This window comes from Lucilia cuprina, chromosome 2 (genome assembly GCF_022045245.1).
Source record: "Lucilia cuprina isolate Lc7/37 chromosome 2, ASM2204524v1, whole genome shotgun sequence".
NCBI classification, from domain to species: domain Eukaryota; kingdom Metazoa; phylum Arthropoda; class Insecta; order Diptera; family Calliphoridae; genus Lucilia; species Lucilia cuprina.
This window is the reverse complement of record NC_060950.1, coordinates 2,499,985-2,516,939: the sequence shown is the minus strand read 5'-3', so window position 1 is coordinate 2,516,939 and position 16,955 is coordinate 2,499,985. Positions and strand designations below refer to the sequence as shown.

General features: G+C 31.6%; 5 protein-coding genes across 6 annotated transcripts; 2 read left to right on the top strand and 3 right to left on the bottom strand.

The window, feature by feature from the left end:
• The first annotated feature begins 2,963 nt into the window (after positions 1-2,963).
• On the top strand, positions 2,964-3,864 carry LOC111690351 (rRNA-processing protein FCF1 homolog). Its single transcript, XM_023452820.2, has 2 exons — positions 2,964-3,056; positions 3,125-3,864. The coding sequence occupies exons 1-2, from the start codon at positions 3,054-3,056 to the stop codon at positions 3,722-3,724; spliced, it is 603 nt and encodes a 200-aa protein (XP_023308588.1). The 5' UTR covers positions 2,964-3,053; the 3' UTR covers positions 3,725-3,864.
• An 861-nt stretch (positions 3,865-4,725) lies between these two features.
• LOC111690325 (T-complex protein 1 subunit delta) lies at positions 4,726-7,523 on the bottom strand. The gene is made up of 4 exons (XM_023452794.2): positions 7,259-7,523; positions 6,090-6,742; positions 5,885-6,024; positions 4,726-5,823 (listed from the first exon to the last, which is right to left on the bottom strand). The coding sequence occupies exons 1-4, from the start codon at positions 7,362-7,364 to the stop codon at positions 5,121-5,123; spliced, it is 1,602 nt and encodes a 533-aa protein (XP_023308562.2). The 5' UTR covers positions 7,365-7,523; the 3' UTR covers positions 4,726-5,120.
• Positions 7,524-7,914: 391 nt separating this feature from the next.
• Positions 7,915-11,276, top strand: LOC111690334 (mitochondrial import receptor subunit TOM70). The gene is made up of 3 exons (XM_023452804.2): positions 7,915-8,135; positions 8,279-9,304; positions 10,168-11,276. The coding sequence occupies exons 2-3, from the start codon at positions 8,308-8,310 to the stop codon at positions 10,962-10,964; spliced, it is 1,794 nt and encodes a 597-aa protein (XP_023308572.2). The 5' UTR covers positions 7,915-8,135; positions 8,279-8,307; the 3' UTR covers positions 10,965-11,276.
• Positions 11,277-11,744: 468 nt separating this feature from the next.
• On the bottom strand, positions 11,745-13,726 carry LOC111690345 (putative inorganic phosphate cotransporter). 2 transcript variants are annotated; one of them, XM_023452815.2, is made up of 5 exons: positions 13,570-13,726; positions 13,323-13,510; positions 12,819-13,268; positions 12,134-12,757; positions 11,745-12,069 (listed from the first exon to the last, which is right to left on the bottom strand). In XM_023452815.2, exons 2-5 carry the CDS (start codon positions 13,422-13,424, stop codon positions 11,926-11,928), a joined length of 1,320 nt encoding a protein of 439 aa, XP_023308583.2. In that variant the 5' UTR covers positions 13,425-13,510; positions 13,570-13,726; the 3' UTR covers positions 11,745-11,925. The 2 variants fall into 2 exon arrangements, with proteins under 2 accessions (XP_023308583.2, XP_046806073.1); XM_046950117.1 differs by lacking the exon at positions 11,745-12,069 and having other exon boundaries at positions 12,168-12,339; positions 12,398-12,757; positions 13,570-13,725.
• Positions 13,727-14,072: 346 nt separating this feature from the next.
• On the bottom strand, positions 14,073-15,968 carry LOC111690346 (putative inorganic phosphate cotransporter). The gene is made up of 5 exons (XM_023452816.2): positions 15,806-15,968; positions 15,558-15,745; positions 15,041-15,490; positions 14,360-14,983; positions 14,073-14,296 (listed from the first exon to the last, which is right to left on the bottom strand). The coding sequence occupies exons 1-5, from the start codon at positions 15,867-15,869 to the stop codon at positions 14,153-14,155; spliced, it is 1,470 nt and encodes a 489-aa protein (XP_023308584.2). The 5' UTR covers positions 15,870-15,968; the 3' UTR covers positions 14,073-14,152.
• Between the last annotated feature and the right edge of the window lie 987 nt (positions 15,969-16,955).

Here is a 16,955-nt window from a genome sequence, read left to right as displayed (position 1 = left end):
GATTAATATGTACCGTGTTGGCTAGATAATAGAAACAAGCTTAACAAATTATTTTTAATGATTTAAAATATGATACCCTCCCCACTATAGCTGGGAGGGTATTATGCGTTTGTGCTGAAGTTTGTAACACCCAAAAATATTTGTCCTAGACCCACCTTAAAGTATACCAATCGGCTCAGAATCACTTTCTGAGTCGATTTAGCTATGTCCGTCTGTCCGTCCATCCGTCCGTCTGTCTGTGTGTCCATGTAAACCTTTGATGAAATTTGGCACATACCCTTTTTTTGGTTCAAGGACGAACGCTATTGAAAATGGTTGAAATCGGTCCATTATTTCTCCTAGACCCCATACAACCGTACCCCCCGAATCGAGCCTTTAGGCTCACAATTATGTTAAATGTTTTATAATGTCAACAAAAATCATCAGAAATTTGTTTTATAGAACGATAAATGACAATACTAATTTTTATAGTGATCGGGCCTCATTTGACCCTAGTCCCCATACAAACTCCCCTTCAGAAAATGACTTGAAGGTCAAAATTAACTTATAATTACTAATAAAACGATCAAAATCTACTTAAATGACTTTGAAGTAGACGTAAATTCATCTACTAAAATTTATAAGGGTAGGACCATATTTACCCCTTCTCCCCTATGAGCCCTCTTGTAGAAAATCTATTTTTTGTCAACAAAAAGTAAAAAATTTCACAATAAAACAAATTAAATGCTTCATATAAAAAAAAATCCACAGTTTTAACATACTGACTTGTTTAGGCTATCATATGGTCGGCAATGTCCGACTATAAATTCATACTTGTTTTTGTATATAGTATTGTTTGTTAAGCTAATTTTAAAAAAGTTCACTAAAACGTTATCTCCTATAATAATGTCGAATTCAACTCGAATTCAGCGGTTTTTACATGATGGTAACATGGTATCCATCCTTGTAGCTGACCTCATGCCTTAAAAAGTTAACTTCATTAAAACTGGTGAAAAAGTAAAATTTTAGACTTTTTTACTTTTCTTTTTTTTTTTTCTTTCAAGTTAAGTAAACTTCCACTTTTTCCGACAAAAAGTCGATTCTAGTTTGACCATCACTAATAACTATTCTACATAAAATTGTGCTCCTAATCTATTTACGCACTCTTCAATAGTCTCCCTCACTATCCCAATAAAATTACAACAAACACATTGTTATATGCATATAATTTAGTACAAATCAAATGTTGGCAACACCAGCAACAACAACAATAGCAACAGAATCATTACTTGCTTTTGTCTCTCTTAGTTTTCTAGAATTTTCGCAAGTGTTCGGTTGTCTGGAGATTAGTGGCCGTTTAATTAAGTAAAAAGTTAATACATCTTTTATATTTTTGCATAAATATGAAATGTTTATGTTTGTTAATATTTCTGTGTAAAAATATTATTAAATAATAATGTGTAATTAGGTGCGTTGTTAATAAATTTGTAAGTGAGGATGTGTGTGTTAAGTGCAACTGTTGGTATAGTGTGGGAAGTGAATAAAGGTTTGTGTGAAGCGAAAAAGAGAAAAAAGCTTTTATAAGTGTGGTAAAGGAAATGAGGAAAGAAAAAATTAATAAGCAATAAGCTTTCAAATGTTGTAAAGGAAATGAAATGTTGATCTTTTGAAGGAAAAAAGCTTAAATAATGATAAAGTAAAACAGTTGTTAAAGTAAATAAATGAGCATACAATACATATGTATGTATGTGTATATAAAAGCTGAGAAAAAATAAAATAAATATAAAAGAAAATTTACAAATAAGAAAAAAAATTATGAGAAATGTTGTGGAAATTAATGTAAAAAAGCAAATTAAAACATATTTAAAAAAAGAAGCGATAAATAAGGTGAGTACTTATTTTATTCCCAATAAACATCGATTCAAACCTGTGAATATTTTTGAAAATTTTCTTAACTAAATAATGTTTTTTCCAAATTGTTTTCAAATTTTAAAGTTTAGCCTTTGAAATAAACATGATAATTTCCAAAAACGTTTAAAAAATATAATGTATGATATTTATAAAATTTTCAAAGTTTTGTTTGAATTGAACTTAGAAAAGTTTCATTCAAAAAATAAATTATTTTAGAAAAATAAAAACAGAACATTTTTTCTACAGCAAGAGAGCGAAAAAACGTTAAATATAGGAGAAATAATCGGATATATAAAAGAAAAATATGCTAAAATAAATGTATGAATGTTTTATTTTCAGGTGATGTAAAAAAATATATGAATTTTGCAATAGTTAGCATTATAATAAGGGTTTGAAATATGTATGAAAGTAATAATAAAGAATACTTGAAATACGTTTGAAATTTTTTTTAGTTTCAAGCTTACCTCTAGCCTTTTTTTAAATTTGAAATACATTTGAAAAATACGTTTGATTTCTAACTGCCTTTTTGTTTGAGAAGGCCATAATTTTCCATTTGAAAACAAAATTTTTCAAATTTGTTCTCAAAGGCTATGTATGAAATTTGAATAGGTTTTCAAATACATATTTACATCATTTCAAAGGTTTTTGCTTATTGGGAATACATACATATGTACAAAGCTTTTAAAAGCTCAATTTATTTCGAGAAACATTTAAAAAATTTTGCGTTAAACAAAACCACCAAAAACAAAGTACCAAATAAACATATACCAACAGGAAAAAAGAAGTATAGATTCCTTAGTAAAGGCATTATATTTTAACATATAATAAATAAAAAAGTAACAAACAGCGACATTCTTTTAGGATGAAAAAGAAAAAACATAGCTTTAGGGATATCAAATTCAATAATGCCATTTTTTTTTATTTGTTTTTCGTAAAATTCTACCGATTTTTTAATTCTGAAAATATGGCAAACTCGTTTTACATGTGGCAACGCTTGTCGTACTCTCTCTCTCTCTCTTTTCTGTGTTTTTGTTTCTCCACAAAAAAAATATCAACAAACAACTGTCAATTTTTTAACCATACACACGTGCACTTTTTGTATAAAAGAAAAAAATATTTTGATAAAATTAATTTAATTTTTTTGATATTATTTATAAATAACAATGGTAAATATTTAGATAAATTTCATACTGTATTAAATATACAACTAAAAAATCTTATTTTCCACGAACAGGGCAAACAAAAGAAAACACAAAAGGTAAAAAAACAGAAAAATGCTCAATTGAAACGACTGCTGAAACCTACCGATAGCCGCATTAAAGAAGAATTGCGTAAAAAGCGCAAAACTTCCATTGATCCCACCCAAATCAAAGTCAACCAGGCTCCCCAGCAAAGTTCCGCGCTCTTCTTCCAATATAACACCCAACTGGGTCCACCCTATCACATTGTTTTGGATACAAATTTCATTAATTTCAGTATAAAAAACAAATTGGACATCATACAGGGCATGATGGATTGCCTGTATGCCAAATGTATACCCTACATATCGGATTGTGTACGTGCGGAATTGGAAAAACTGGGCAATAAATATAAATTAGCCCTAAGAATTATATCTGATCCACGCTTTGAACGTTTACCTTGTTTACATAGTGGCACCTATGCTGATGATTGCATAGTGGACCGTGTTAAGCAGCACAAATGCTATATAGTGGCAACAAATGACAAGGATTTGAAAAATCGTATACGTAAAATACCCGGTGTACCGATTATGTATGTAGCGGCCCACAAATACGCCATTGAACGTATGCCGGAGGCGTATGGTGTAAAAGCGTAGTCTTTATTTAGGTTTTAATTGGATTTCTTTTTTTAATATTTAGATTTTTTAAAAATGTCTTTTTCCTCGTAGTGTAAGAACTTTTGTTAACACTTAAATAAAAGAGAAAAAATACATGTATTTTAAATAACTGAAAAGTATAATCTTGTGTAGATTTGGGATATGAACTTAATGTGTAAATGGGAAGAATATTAAAGCACCTCCAACCATGAATATACACAAAAAATAAAAAATAATATAAAATTTGAGTTTGTAAAAAATTTTTTTATGAAAAAAATATTAAATTTATTCTGATATTAATTGTTGAAAACAGAGATTGGTTTTTTGTACAGTTTGAGAAAAAAAATTATAAAAAATATATTCAAAAATTTGTAGTTTTACTCGTTGGAAGAGTATGTAATGTTTTTAGAAAAAGTTTAAACTATTTTCCTGATAATTTTTAAAATAAAATTAAATTTAAAAAAATCTATAAGTGAAGTTTTATAAAACATATTTTGAAAATATTAAATTTTCATAAAAAGTTTCTCTCTTGTGGAAATAACAAAACTATTTTTTAAAACCAAATTGTTTTTTATTGCATTTAATTTTTTATCCAATTCAATATTTAAGAGAAATTTCTATTTCTTTAATTAAAAAAAAAACAAGGTTTTTAAATAAAATTAAAAATTTGTAATTTGTCTTTTCTCAAGAAACCAAACAAGTAAATTATAAAAATTTCAATTTCTTTTTATGAAGAAACCAAAAAAGTAATTTATAAAAATTTCAATTGGAGAGGAAATCCGTCGCAAAAACTAGTTCTTTGACTTTCTTTTCTGTTTCAGGATGCTTGATAATTTTCCGATCTTACTGCCATCAAATTCAGGGCAGTTATATATTGCAGAACAAAATTTATTTTGTTTTCTTACTTTTTTTCTTACAATATTTTTTTAGACTATTAAGACTACTTACAAAGGTTATGATAAAACAAACAATATTCGCCTATAAAAATAAAAAATTGTAAATTTAAATTATTTTGTTTCTTTTCAGATCAGTTGGTGAATTTTATTCAAAGATTTTGTTTTTGGGGTGAGTGAACATTTTAAAATTTTACTTTTACACAAGTTTTAAATGCGCCAAGTACATCATTTTTTTAACAATAAAACCCGGCTTAGCACAATGAAATATGCCATAGAATACAATGTTAACATATAAAGAATACATTTTATTTTAATGTTTAAAAATAAAGCAGAAAACAAATTTTTGCTAAAGCACAAGAAAATTTTTATGATAAATTATTATGTGAATGATTTTTAGAGATAGATAAATGAGTTTATTTTTGTGTTGAGTTTTGTTGGTTAAAGTAATAAGTAGTAGTAGTGTGGAGTAGATGTAAAAAGTTACTTATTAAGGGCAAAACTTAAGAAATAGTATTGACAATATCGTCGATTTTTAAAATCGAGCGTATAGTTTCGGTGGCCAAGGAAATGGCTGAAATGCTAACCAATGCGGGTTGGACAACATTTTCAGCAAAAATATCAGTGATGGCACCTTTGCGTACATTGATACCAGCGTGCTTTTCACCCTGGGCATGACGGTTGCGTAATTCTGTAACGGTGGCGATGGGATTCAAGCCGGCATTTTCGGCCAGAGTGGAGGGAATAACCTCTAAAGCATCAGCAAAAGCACGGAAACAATAAGCATCAACACCTTCTACAGTTTGAGCATAAGCGGCCAATTGTAAAGCCATTTCGATTTCGGGAGCACCACCACCAACAATTTGGGCACGTTTCTTAACCAAACAACGTACAACACATAAAGCATCATGCAATGAACGAGCAGCTTCTTCCAAAACCAATTTGTTGGAACCACGGCAAATGATGGAGACCGTGCGACCAGGATTTTGAATTCCAGTGATCTTAACAAATTTATTAGTGCCACTGGCAACCTCTTCAACCAAATCAGCATTGACGAGATTCTCTGCAACAAAATGATCCAAAGAAGCGATGGGACGACAGTTCAAAGTCTTGCAAACAAATTCAATGTCCTCACGTTCGACATCCTTGACAACCAAGCACTTGATTTTGTCCAAGAAATGTTGAGCCAAATCGGAAACAGCATCACTAAAGGAAATAATAACAATTAATTACATTTCTTTGATTTAAAACAGAGAAAGAAATTTACCGCAAAATGGATTTTTGTACCAAAAGAACGTTGCAGCCAGCCTTTTTAATTTGCTTGACAATGTTAAGAATGTAGGCACGTTCTTCCTTCAAAACGCGATCCATGGCAGCATAATCCGAAACAATGACACTATGGTCCATCTTAAAATACAAATTGATACGTGTTTAATATGTATTGTAAAGAAAAAATATAAATTTCAACTTACATCAGTTTTGGGTGCAGATATACAAAACTGGATCAAACCAATTTTGGCCTTTTCAATACGCTTGGGAGCATTAGTACCAGCTGAACGAGAGGTGAATACCAAACCATCAATCAATTCAGTATCCTCAACAGTACCGCCTAAACTCTGAATAACTTTGATGTTTTTCAAATCGACGGCACCTTCGCGGCCGGGTTCAGTGACTTTCAATACAGCATCGACAGCAATGGGAGCCAATAAACTGCTCTGTTGTGAGACGACCTTGGAGTTCAAGGACGTGGAAGCACTCTTAATCAAAGTTTCACGATCATTCAATTCAATCGGCTTGGACATTTCGTTCAAGATCTCAATAGCTTTGTTCGAGCAACGTTGGAATGAATCGGAAATGGCGGTTGGATGGATGCCTTTGTGCAAAAGTTTTTCACAAGCCTCCAACAAAGCGCCAGCAATTACAACAACAGAGGTAGTACCGTCACCAGCTTCAACATCTTGGGCACGGCTAAGTTCGACCAACATTTTGGCAGCTGGATGTAAAACATTCATTTGTTTCAAAATGGTGGCACCATCATTGGTGATGGATACTTCACCATTTCCGGCTTGGATCATTTTATCCATGCCGCGGGGTCCCAAACTGGTGCGAATGGCATCGGAAACAGCTGGAATTGGGAAAAAGATTTTTTTTGAACAGATGTTTTTACAAAACCAAAGAAGACGCTGCTTTAACTAAATTATGACGTCATAATTTTTCAATATATTTTTGTTTGGGCAAACCACTTTTTTATATACTAATGTTGTTACAATAATTCTGTTTGTTTTTAACAATTTCCTACAAAATTTAGAATTTTTTCATTCATTTTATTCATTTTTAATCACATGAGTCATTTTTTTAGGCACATGTAGAATTTTCGAGAGTGACACTCATTTTTCTTCTTCTATTTCAATCATTTTTAACCAATAGCCGGCTAAAACTCTTAGAGAAGCCGCCTTTGTTTTTTTTTTTCATATTGCACTTCAACAACTGCTCAGGAAAACTCAATTTTTCTTGGACAACTAACACAATTTCCATAAAATATTACTAAATCTTTATATTTATTAAACAAAAATATTGTTTCATTAGTTAAAGCTTGTCTTTCTGTTTAAATAATTTTGCAATAAACACTTTTATTTCTAACCTTTGGCTGCTTGAATATTCGATAGACGAACATCGGCTGGTTTAGATTTATCTTTGAAGGCTTGGCCTTTGGGTTTAAGAGCAACGTTTCCTGCTTTTGGAGCCATTATTTTGTTAATTTTCTGTTTGATTACTTGTTTTTAATATTCCCTTAATTTAATTAATGGATTTCTTGCGATTATTCTACTTAAATTCTCACAGAAAAAATTACTGTCGCTGAGAAAATTCACTGAATTTCTGGCCAACTGTATTACCGACGTTTGACAACCTTTATTGAGATGTCAGTTGTGTGTAAAACGGGTTGGGAAGTGTTTGGTAGAAACTTTGCTACCAGATAAGGGTGTGTTACCCTGTTCAAGCGATTTTGTGGAAATATAAATTTTACTGAGTCGTATAAAAAAATGTAGTTTATTGAGATATATTTTTAGGAACTCTTCAAGATATCTACTGCATACTTAATTTGCCTTGTGTGTATTTTAACTCTTGTCACACAACTGCGTAAATAATAATTTATATAATAATTACAAAATGTTATATATTTCTAATATTTTTATAAATAAATTAATGTCTTAAATCTCACTTATTTTTGCCGTTTTTTTATTTTCTACATACGGTAACACTATACTCTCAAACTGTCAAAATATTCACATGCCATTTTTTCCCCTTAAGATTTTGTGTGTTTGTGTGTGTTGCGGATGAAAAAATTCTTAGACAATTTTTAGTTTTCTACATTAAATTATATAAATTTAATATTTTGGTGAATTAGAAATTGCAGATAGTTAAAAACTACACAACGAATTATTTATACATTTTTGTTTGAGATTAAAATTTAAGCAATATTTCGCTTACAAGACTGGACAAAAGGCAGCCATAAAAAGGTTAGTGAGTAAAGACAGACGGCAAAAAGATTTTTTCACGCGAATCAAAAAGTGATAAAAAATCGATTTTTTTTGTTATGAATGAATTGATAATTTTAAGAAGATTGTGTGAAATTTAATTATAAATTGCTTTCTTCGTTTAGAACTGAAACACAAACATTTAAGAGCAAAGATGTCAGCAACATATAAATTTGGTTCAGTGAAATTGACGAAATGGCAATTGGCCTTGTTGGTTGGAACACCTTTGGCTATTGGTATGGGTGTTTATGTGTACAAAAAGATGAACACCACAACAGAAGCAGAGGGCGGTGATAAAAGGAAAAAATCTTCAAAAAGTAAACAATTGGACTCCAACAAACAGTCACTATCGATTGATGGCACCAGCGAAGATAAGGAATTGGAAAAAAAGAAAAAGACTGTTGAACTGGAGAACGAAAAATTATCTCCTCTCAAAGAGGCCACAATGTTTAAGAATGAGGGCAATATTTGTTATCGCAATGGTAAATTTGATGAAGCTATTAGTTTCTACGACAAGGCCATTGACAAGTGCCCCAAAGAAAACAAAACAGATTTGGCCATTTTTTATCAGAACAGGGCAGCTTCATATGAAATGTTACGTAAATGGCCCAAAGTAAAGGAAGATTGCACTAAATCATTGGAATGTAATCCACGCTATGCAAAGGCTTATTTCAGACGCGCCAAGGCTTTTGAGGCTACCAATGAAATGTCTGAATGTTTAGATGATGTAACAGCGACTTGCATTTTAGAAATGTTCCAGAACAACAATACAATCATGTATGCAGATCGTATTTTGAAACAAACAGGTCGTGAGGATGCCGAAAAGGGTATGAAGGACAAATCGCCACTTTTGCCCTCAAGAAGTTTTATCAGCACTTATTTGCGTTCCTTTGTGGCTGACCCTTTGCAAAACATGCGTCTGCCAGAGTCAGTAACAACACAAGAAAAATTACATGGTTTTGCTCGTGCCAAGCAGGCATTGGATGAGCAAAAGTATGACGAAATTTTAGCAGCATGCACAGAGGAGATCGAATCTTCTGAATCGGAATCACAATATAAGACGGAAGCTCTTTTGTTGAGAGGCACCTTCCATTTGTTATCTGGTTCATTCAATGAAGCCAAACAGGATTTGGATGCTGTTATAAATAACGGTAAGAAAAATAAAAATAATTTCTGTTGTCTAAACTAAATGTCGTAGATATCGAAAGAGATGTTGCAAAATTGCATTACTATGACTGCAGTAAGTTTAGGTTAAGGAGTAATACTCCATAAAGTTGTATAAAACAATATCGAAGGCCACTAATTATCTCGAGGATTAAGTCCCGGAATATCACCCAGTTCGTCATGAAACCTATTCCTTAGGAATCTTGTTTCCATGATTATTTAATATCAACATATAATTGTGACAATTGATATCTATAAAAGGTTCGAAACTAATAAAATAGCTAGCTTATCCGTAATCTCATTACTGTGCGCATTGCATTACCCCGCACCCAACTCACTCTTATGATAATCTTTAATGTACAGAATTTATGTATGTAAGACTCATAAAGTCTTAGTAGATTCTTAGCCGCTACACCCGCGACAGGTACATAATGAAGTAAAAGGCCACTTGTGGAGTACTTCAGTAAGGCGAAAAGAGACAATGTATCTTATAAAATGTTTTCTTAATTTTTCAGTATGATAAAGTTCAAATAACTTTATCATACTATTAGAAGCCAACGAAGAGTACATAGGTGTTCCCCTGATAATCCCTTTTGAAATACAATTATCCCCTAGGTTCGAGTTAATAATGCTGCTGCTAAGCATGCATACTATACACTTAAGCAGGAATCGTGAACTCTATAAGTATTCCTAAATTTCCAAGTGATTATTTAAATTTAAATTGAGATTTAAATATTTCTCTCAATAGTATTGACATTTGGATCTGTATTATTCTTAAACGCATTATATTTATTTAAATATATATATTTTATAAATAAAAACATTTATCTTTTAATTACCATTGTTCCAGATAATGCTGATACCAAACATAAATGTTATGCCTTAATAAGACGTGCTTCGTACTTCATACAATTAGAACAAAAAGACTTAGGTCTCGACGATTTTGCTCAAGCCCAAAAACTTGAACCCGAAAATCCTGACCTTTATCATCAAAGAGCTCAAATCTACATTTTACTTGACCAGCTGCCCGAAGCTTTGCAGGAATTCGAGAAAGCTGTAAAATTAGCTCCTCATAACGCCATGGCCTTTGTACAGAAATGTTATGCAGAATATCGTTTGGCTTTATTGTCACAGGATCAAATGCGTCTTATGATGGTGATGAACGAATTTAAAAATGCCGTTGAGAAATTCCCCGACTGTGTGGAATGCTATAGTTTAATGGCTCAAGTATTAAGTGATCAACAGCAATTCCAACAGGCCGATCATTTTTATGAAAAAGCAATCAAAATGGCCCCAGAAAATGCGTCACTCTTGGTACACCGCGGCATTATGACTCTACAGTGGGTGGGTGATATTGAAAAGGCCGTCGGCCTAATGCAGAAATCAATTGAAGTCGACGATAAATGTGAGTTGGCCTATGAAACATTGGGTACAATCGAAGTGCAACGTGCAAACTTGGATAGAGCGGTGGAATTGTTTGAAAAGGCCATTAAATTGGCAAAGAGTCAAGCTGAAATGTGTCATCTGTATGCCTTGCGTAATGCTGCAGTGGCACAAATTAATGTCACACGTAAATTGGGTATTGATATGTCGACGATATCGGCTTTGGCGCAAGCGGGTATTATGCCACCACAACCGGCCAATTAAAAGATCTAAGTTAACTTTATACTATTATACAACAACTATTATTATGTAACTAAATATTTGTTAATTCTTATAATTTCCTTTATCTTTTTTTTAATAATTGATAAAACATTTTTATCAAATCGTGTTTTTAGTTTATTATAATATAAATTAAATACAACCAACATACACCACAGCCATTTTTACTTATACATTTAACTCGAAAAAGGAATTTGAAATTCATTTTAAATCTATCAATATGTAAAATTAATTAAAAAGTATTGAATTTTTGCAACAACAATTAAACGGCAGCACTTTTGCTACATACGATCAAAAGTTTCAGACTATTTTTACTATTTTATTTTTGAGAGAAAAGTAAAAATAGTTTTATAACTTTAAAAACATTTACAATCATTTATTATGCATTGTATTATATTGTATTTTTTATGAAATTTTTTTAATTTTTGAATACTGCAATTAAATTTTGAAACTTAAGTTTTTTATTTTCATTAATATTCTTCGACCTTTTCTTTAAACAAACATATAACCCGCCAATTTTTTATATTTTTATTTAATATTTCGTTTTTAACTATTTGCATTTTTATTTTTCAAAGTTCTGTAAAATATGCAACAAAATATCTACAAATTAAATACAAAATATTGTTAAAAAAATTAGACCAAAATAACCAAATAATTCAAATTAATTATAATAAAAATATAATTATTATTATATTATTAAAATAGTATTCATTTATTTGTTTATATTTCTATTTTTGGATGCTAAATATTAAGCATTGAAGAATAATTTAGAATTTTTTGTAAAGTAATCTGAAAAACAAAAATATTTTTGAATCTTTCTTTGCAAATGCAGATTTTCCCAAATACCTAAACCAATATCTCATTTAATTTTTTATAAAGCTACAATATTTATTTATAACTACAAAAAACTCGCACAAAACTTTAAATACGAAAATTCATTGTAATTTTATTCTTTTTCCACATACTTTTTTGGACTCGGTTCATTCCATGATTGAGTTTCACCAGTTACCCATACACAATAAAATATAGCAGATGCTGAAAGTATAAAACCGGCAACCCAAAAAACAAGTCGCCACTCCTGAATAGTTGTCTGAAAATAATACCTTTTTCATATAAAAACATTCTACGCAATCACATCTCTTTTATGCACTTACATTTGGTGTCATTAAACCTACAGAATATGGTGCTAAAATTCCCGCAAATGACCCAAAACCATTCGTTATAGCCATTAGCGTTCCAGCGTAGTTTGAACTCAGGTCATTTGGAGTTAACCTGCCACCTCCAAAATAGAAACCCATTATACCTAAACACAAGCAAAAATATGTTATAACTTCCAACTCATTACAACCGGCATATGAAGCTAGAATTGCAAATAGTGTAGGACCAAAGGCTGCGATGAAAGTCATAAGTTTTCTTACTGCCGTGAGAGGTAAAAATTCATGTTTTATTAAAAAGTCTGCCAAAATTCCTGCAATTATCGAAACAATCCACATTATAGCGAAAGGCAGTGAGGAGTAGATTGCATTCTTCTTAATGGGTATTTGCATGACATCATTTAGGTATTTTGGCAAATCTGTAACGAGTATATAAAATGCCCAATCGTGGCCGACTTGAGCAACTAGTAGGGCATACATTGGCATGCTGAGAAAAATTTCTTTCCAGGGAGTTGCACCTAGATCTCGTCTGCGTGTAATAGATCCCAATTCATGTGTTAAATATTCCTTTTCGCTGGATTTAATAAAGGGATGTGAGGCAGAGTCACTAAAGCAAAACAAGGACTTGGAAAATTTTATCAAATTATTAATTAATGAACAATTTTCAATTTTATAGTTTTCTTACAAAGAATATAAACCACAATACCGCTAGAAAACCAAAGGTATAAAATACCACAGGCCAACTACTTCTGGCTAAAAGAAATCCAGACAATAGATTGCCGATAATTGTACCCATTGGTCCAGCACCTAAAATTAAAGAGCCAATTGCTCCTCTTTCATTTTTTGACACCCAATGAGCTATTAAAGCACTTAAAGTCGGAAATGTTGTTCCCTCTCCCAATCCCATTAGAATACGCATAACAATTAAACCAACATGACCAGTATATTCAATTGCTAAAGGTGTTAGTAGCGTGCAGATGGCCGTGAATAGAATACCCAAACTTAAAACCCATTTGGCACCGAATTTTTTTGCTAACTCCCCTCCGGGGACATGGGTGATCAGATAACCAATATAAAAGGAACTTAAAATAAATCCCTGCATTGGTTGTGACCAGTCATAAGTTCCGGAAAGAGGCTAAAAAAGTAATTTTATTATAAAAACCGAGTTCCATTATTAATAATCTATTACATTCCCATCATCTTCAAATAGCTCCTCCGACACAGGACAATGAGTTTCAGAAACCTTTTCATCGCTATAATTGCGAGGTAAAACCAATGCTGGAATAACCATGGATAAACAAATTCACATTGTATAGGCATTTACTACGGCAAAGAATCCCATAAGAGCCAGTATTATTCGTTGAGGTATAAATATAACTATTTCATGCGCATTAATGTAAAAAGGCGGAAAACTTGAAAATTTGTTTCAAACTTACATTTTGATAGCTTAACACCCCATTCCGGTTGCGGTTTTTGAATATAAAGTGACGAGACAGCCATAATACTTAAGAATTTGGAATATATTAATCTAAAATTTTTACAAAATTTGATGTAAAAAACTGTCTTATTTTTTACGTTTGATTATTTTAATTTCCGTTTCATTATTACTAAAAAGGTAAATAAGGTTGTAAAATCCACACAATGTTTCACATATTTTAAAAAGTTATCATTTTGGGTTACCTTAATGCATTTAATTGGTTTTATTTGAAAAATAAAACAGGAAATATTTTTTTATAATTTAAATAGAAAAAAAATCGTCGAATTTTAGTGACCACAAATTAATTTTCATTGAATGAATTCAAACAGAATTTGAATAAATGTTCATAATTTTTACTGGCCTCATATGGGGGTAAAAAATTGTTTGGCTTTAAAATGACAACATGACGATGAAATTTGACAAATTTTAAAGGCCTCTAAATAATAACTTTGAGCCATCGTCAATTTTTCATTAACAATAGATTTATTAATTGAATACAAAACACATTCAAAATTTCATATTATTAAAATAAATTTTATAAGTTATTCCTTTTCCACACCCTTCTTTGGACTAGGTTCATTCCATGATTGAGTATCGCCACTTGCCCATATGCAATAAAATACTGCGCTTGATGAAAGTATAAATCCACCAACCCAAAATACTAGTCGCCATTCCTGTATACTTGTCTGTAAATAATCATAATTCAAAATTAAATTTTCGCAAACTTATCTATTCAATTAAAAACTTACATTTGGTGTCATTAAACCTACAGAATATGGCGCTAAAATTCCTGCAAACGATCCAAAACCATTTGTTATAGCCATCAGAGTTCCAGCGTAATTTGGACTCAAGTCATTTGGCGTAAGCCTTACACCGCCATAATAGAAACCCATTGTACCTAAACACAAACAAAAGTATATTATAACTTCCCACTCATTACAGCCGGCATATGAAGCTAGAATTGCGAAAAGTGTAGGACCAAGGGCTGCGACGGTAGTCATAATTTTTCTTACTACCGTTATAGATAAAACTTCATGTTTTATTAAAAAGTCTGCCAAAATTCCTGCAATTATCGAAACAACCCACATAAGAGCGAAAGGTAATGAGGAGTAGAGAGCATTCTTTTTGATGGGTATTTGCATGACATCGTTTAGATATTTCGGCAGGTCGGTAACAAGTATATAAAATGCCCAATCGTGACCGACTTGAGCAACTAGCAGGGCATACATTGGCATGCTGAGAAAAATTTCTTTCCAGGGAGTTGCACCTAAATCTCTTCTACGTGTAATAGATCCCAATTCTTGTGTTAAATATTCCTTTTCACTGGATTTTATATAGGGATGTGAGGCAGGGTCACTAAAGCAAAACAAGGACTAGGAAAATTTTACCAAATTATTTAATAAGAAACACTTTATATAAATTAAACTTACAAAGAATATAAACCACAAAATCGCTAGACAGCCAAAGGCATAAAATACGGCAGGCCAACCACTCCTGGCCAAAAGAAATCCAGACATAACATTTCCTATAATTGTACCCATTTGACCACCACCTAGAATTACTGCACCCATTACTCCTCTCTCATTTTTCGGCACCCAATGAGCTATTAAAGCACTTAAAGCCGGAAATGTAGTTCCTTCTCCCAAGCCCATTAGAATACGTATAACAATTAAACCAATATGACCCGTAAAGTCAATGGCCAAAGGAGTTAATAAAGTGCAAATGGCAGTAGAAAGAAGACCCAAACTCAAAACCCATTTGGCTCCGAAAACTTTCGCCAACTCACCCCCGGGTACATGCGTGATCAAGTAGCCAATATAAAAAGAACTTAAAATAAATCCCTGCATTGCCTGAGACCAATCATGAGTACCAGAAAGAGACTGCAAAAGTAATTTTATTTAAAAATATGTGCACATTTTTTACGGATATAATATTTTCATATCTTACAATCTCATCATTTGCAAAGATATCTTCCGACACAGGACAATGTGTTTCAGAAACCTTTTCATCGCTATAATTGCGGGGTAAAACCAAAGCTGGAATTACCATAGATAAACAAATTCGCATTGTGTAGGCATTTACTACAGCAAAGAATCCCATAAGAGCTAGTATTACTCGTTGTGGTATAAATATAACTATTTCGAGCGCAAATAATAAAGAAATGTTTTTAATTTATCAATGAATTCCACGCTTACATTTTGATAGCTTAACTCCCCATTCCGGTTGCGTTTGTTGTATAAAAACTGTGACATCCGTCATAATACTTAAAAAATTCGATTAAAAATTTATTTACAAATTTGCAGTAAAAGTATAATTTTGCAGTGATTTCTAACATTTATAGAATAAAATTTAAAAACTTATTTTTTTTAACAAATAAAAATTTAAAATCAATTTTTTATATCAAAAATAAAGAAGGAATCTAGCTTACCGATTCATTATAGTTCCTGCATATTTGGGACTTGTATCCAGAGCAGTTAGTATTATACCAGCATAATTAGTACCTATTTAGTCCATAGAACAGTTATAAATTGATGCTAAATTAGTTCTACCATTACACTGCATGCATTTAGCAAATTTCGAACATTGTGACAGATATTAAGCCCACATATGTGGATATGATAATATCGATCACCAAGATCGAGAACAAGTAAGTAAACCTTCAGAGTTTGGTTACAAAATTTATTCTTGAAGATAGACTTTTTCAGATGACTTAATATAGTAATTTAGGTCGTGATTACCAAAACAAAATAAGATCTAACAAGTATGAGTGTTATATTCGACTATTCCGAACTTTTATACACACCCTATAAACGCACAGAAATGTACGTTAAATTAATTTTCTGATCGAATTTTGTTGCTATTTTTAAAATAATTATTACTTAAAATAGTTATGAAGCTGTATTTCGGGAAGCCATTTGTATGAGGGCTTTGCGAAAACGTGGTCCAATATTGCCTATTATCAATACCAAACAAACTTTTCCTATAATACAGAAATGTTTGTGGAAAATTTCAACTCTCTAGCTCTATTCCAACTCTCGGACTCTATCAACAGAGAAACATGGCTAATAATAAGGACACCCAATGTATATACTTTTGTGGGTCTATGATCAATATTTCGATGTGTTACAAACGGAATGACAAAATCAATACACCCCTCATATTTTTGATGGTGGGTATAAAAATAGATATTGTCAAGAAATCATGATTTTAATTATGAACATACAAAACGATTACACCATAGTAAGGCACTAGCATCAAGTAGCAAAAGTCCATCTAATATGTGGATATAGGACAACACAAAAAAAAGATGGACAATTAATGTACCATTGTATTGTTGAAATTTGT

Excerpts from the sequence above, each read along its gene's own strand:
- LOC111690345 (XM_023452815.2), bottom strand. The coding sequence starts at position 13,424 with ATGGTTATTCCAGCATTGGTTTTACCTCGCAATTATAGCGATGAAAAG. Across the intron at positions 13,269-13,322 it reads TATTTGAAGATGATGGGAAT|CCTCTTTCCGGAACTTATGA; the intron begins GTAATAGATTAT and ends TTACTTTTTTAG. Across the intron at positions 12,758-12,818 it reads TATTGTGGTTTATATTCTTT|TCCTTGTTTTGCTTTAGTGA; the intron begins GTAAGAAAACTA and ends AAATTTTCCAAG.
- LOC111690325 (XM_023452794.2), bottom strand. The coding sequence starts at position 7,364 with ATGGCTCCAAAAGCAGGAAACGTTGCTCTTAAACCCAAAGGCCAAGCC. Across the intron at positions 6,743-7,258 it reads GAATATTCAAGCAGCCAAAG|CTGTTTCCGATGCCATTCGC; the intron begins GTTAGAAATAAA and ends TCCCAATTCCAG. Across the intron at positions 6,025-6,089 it reads TATCTGCACCCAAAACTGAT|ATGGACCATAGTGTCATTGT; the intron begins GTAAGTTGAAAT and ends TTGTATTTTAAG.
- LOC111690346 (XM_023452816.2), bottom strand. The coding sequence starts at position 15,869 with ATGACGGATGTCACAGTTTTTATACAACAAACGCAACCGGAATGGGGA. Across the intron at positions 15,491-15,557 it reads TCTTTGCAAATGATGAGATT|TCTCTTTCTGGTACTCATGA; the intron begins GTAAGATATGAA and ends TTACTTTTGCAG. Across the intron at positions 14,297-14,359 it reads TAGGTTTAATGACACCAAAT|ACAAGTATACAGGAATGGCG; the intron begins GTAAGTTTTTAA and ends GATTATTTACAG.
- LOC111690334 (XM_023452804.2), top strand. The coding sequence starts at position 8,308 with ATGTCAGCAACATATAAATTTGGTTCAGTGAAATTGACGAAATGGCAA. Across the intron at positions 9,305-10,167 it reads GGATGCTGTTATAAATAACG|ATAATGCTGATACCAAACAT; the intron begins GTAAGAAAAATA and ends CCATTGTTCCAG.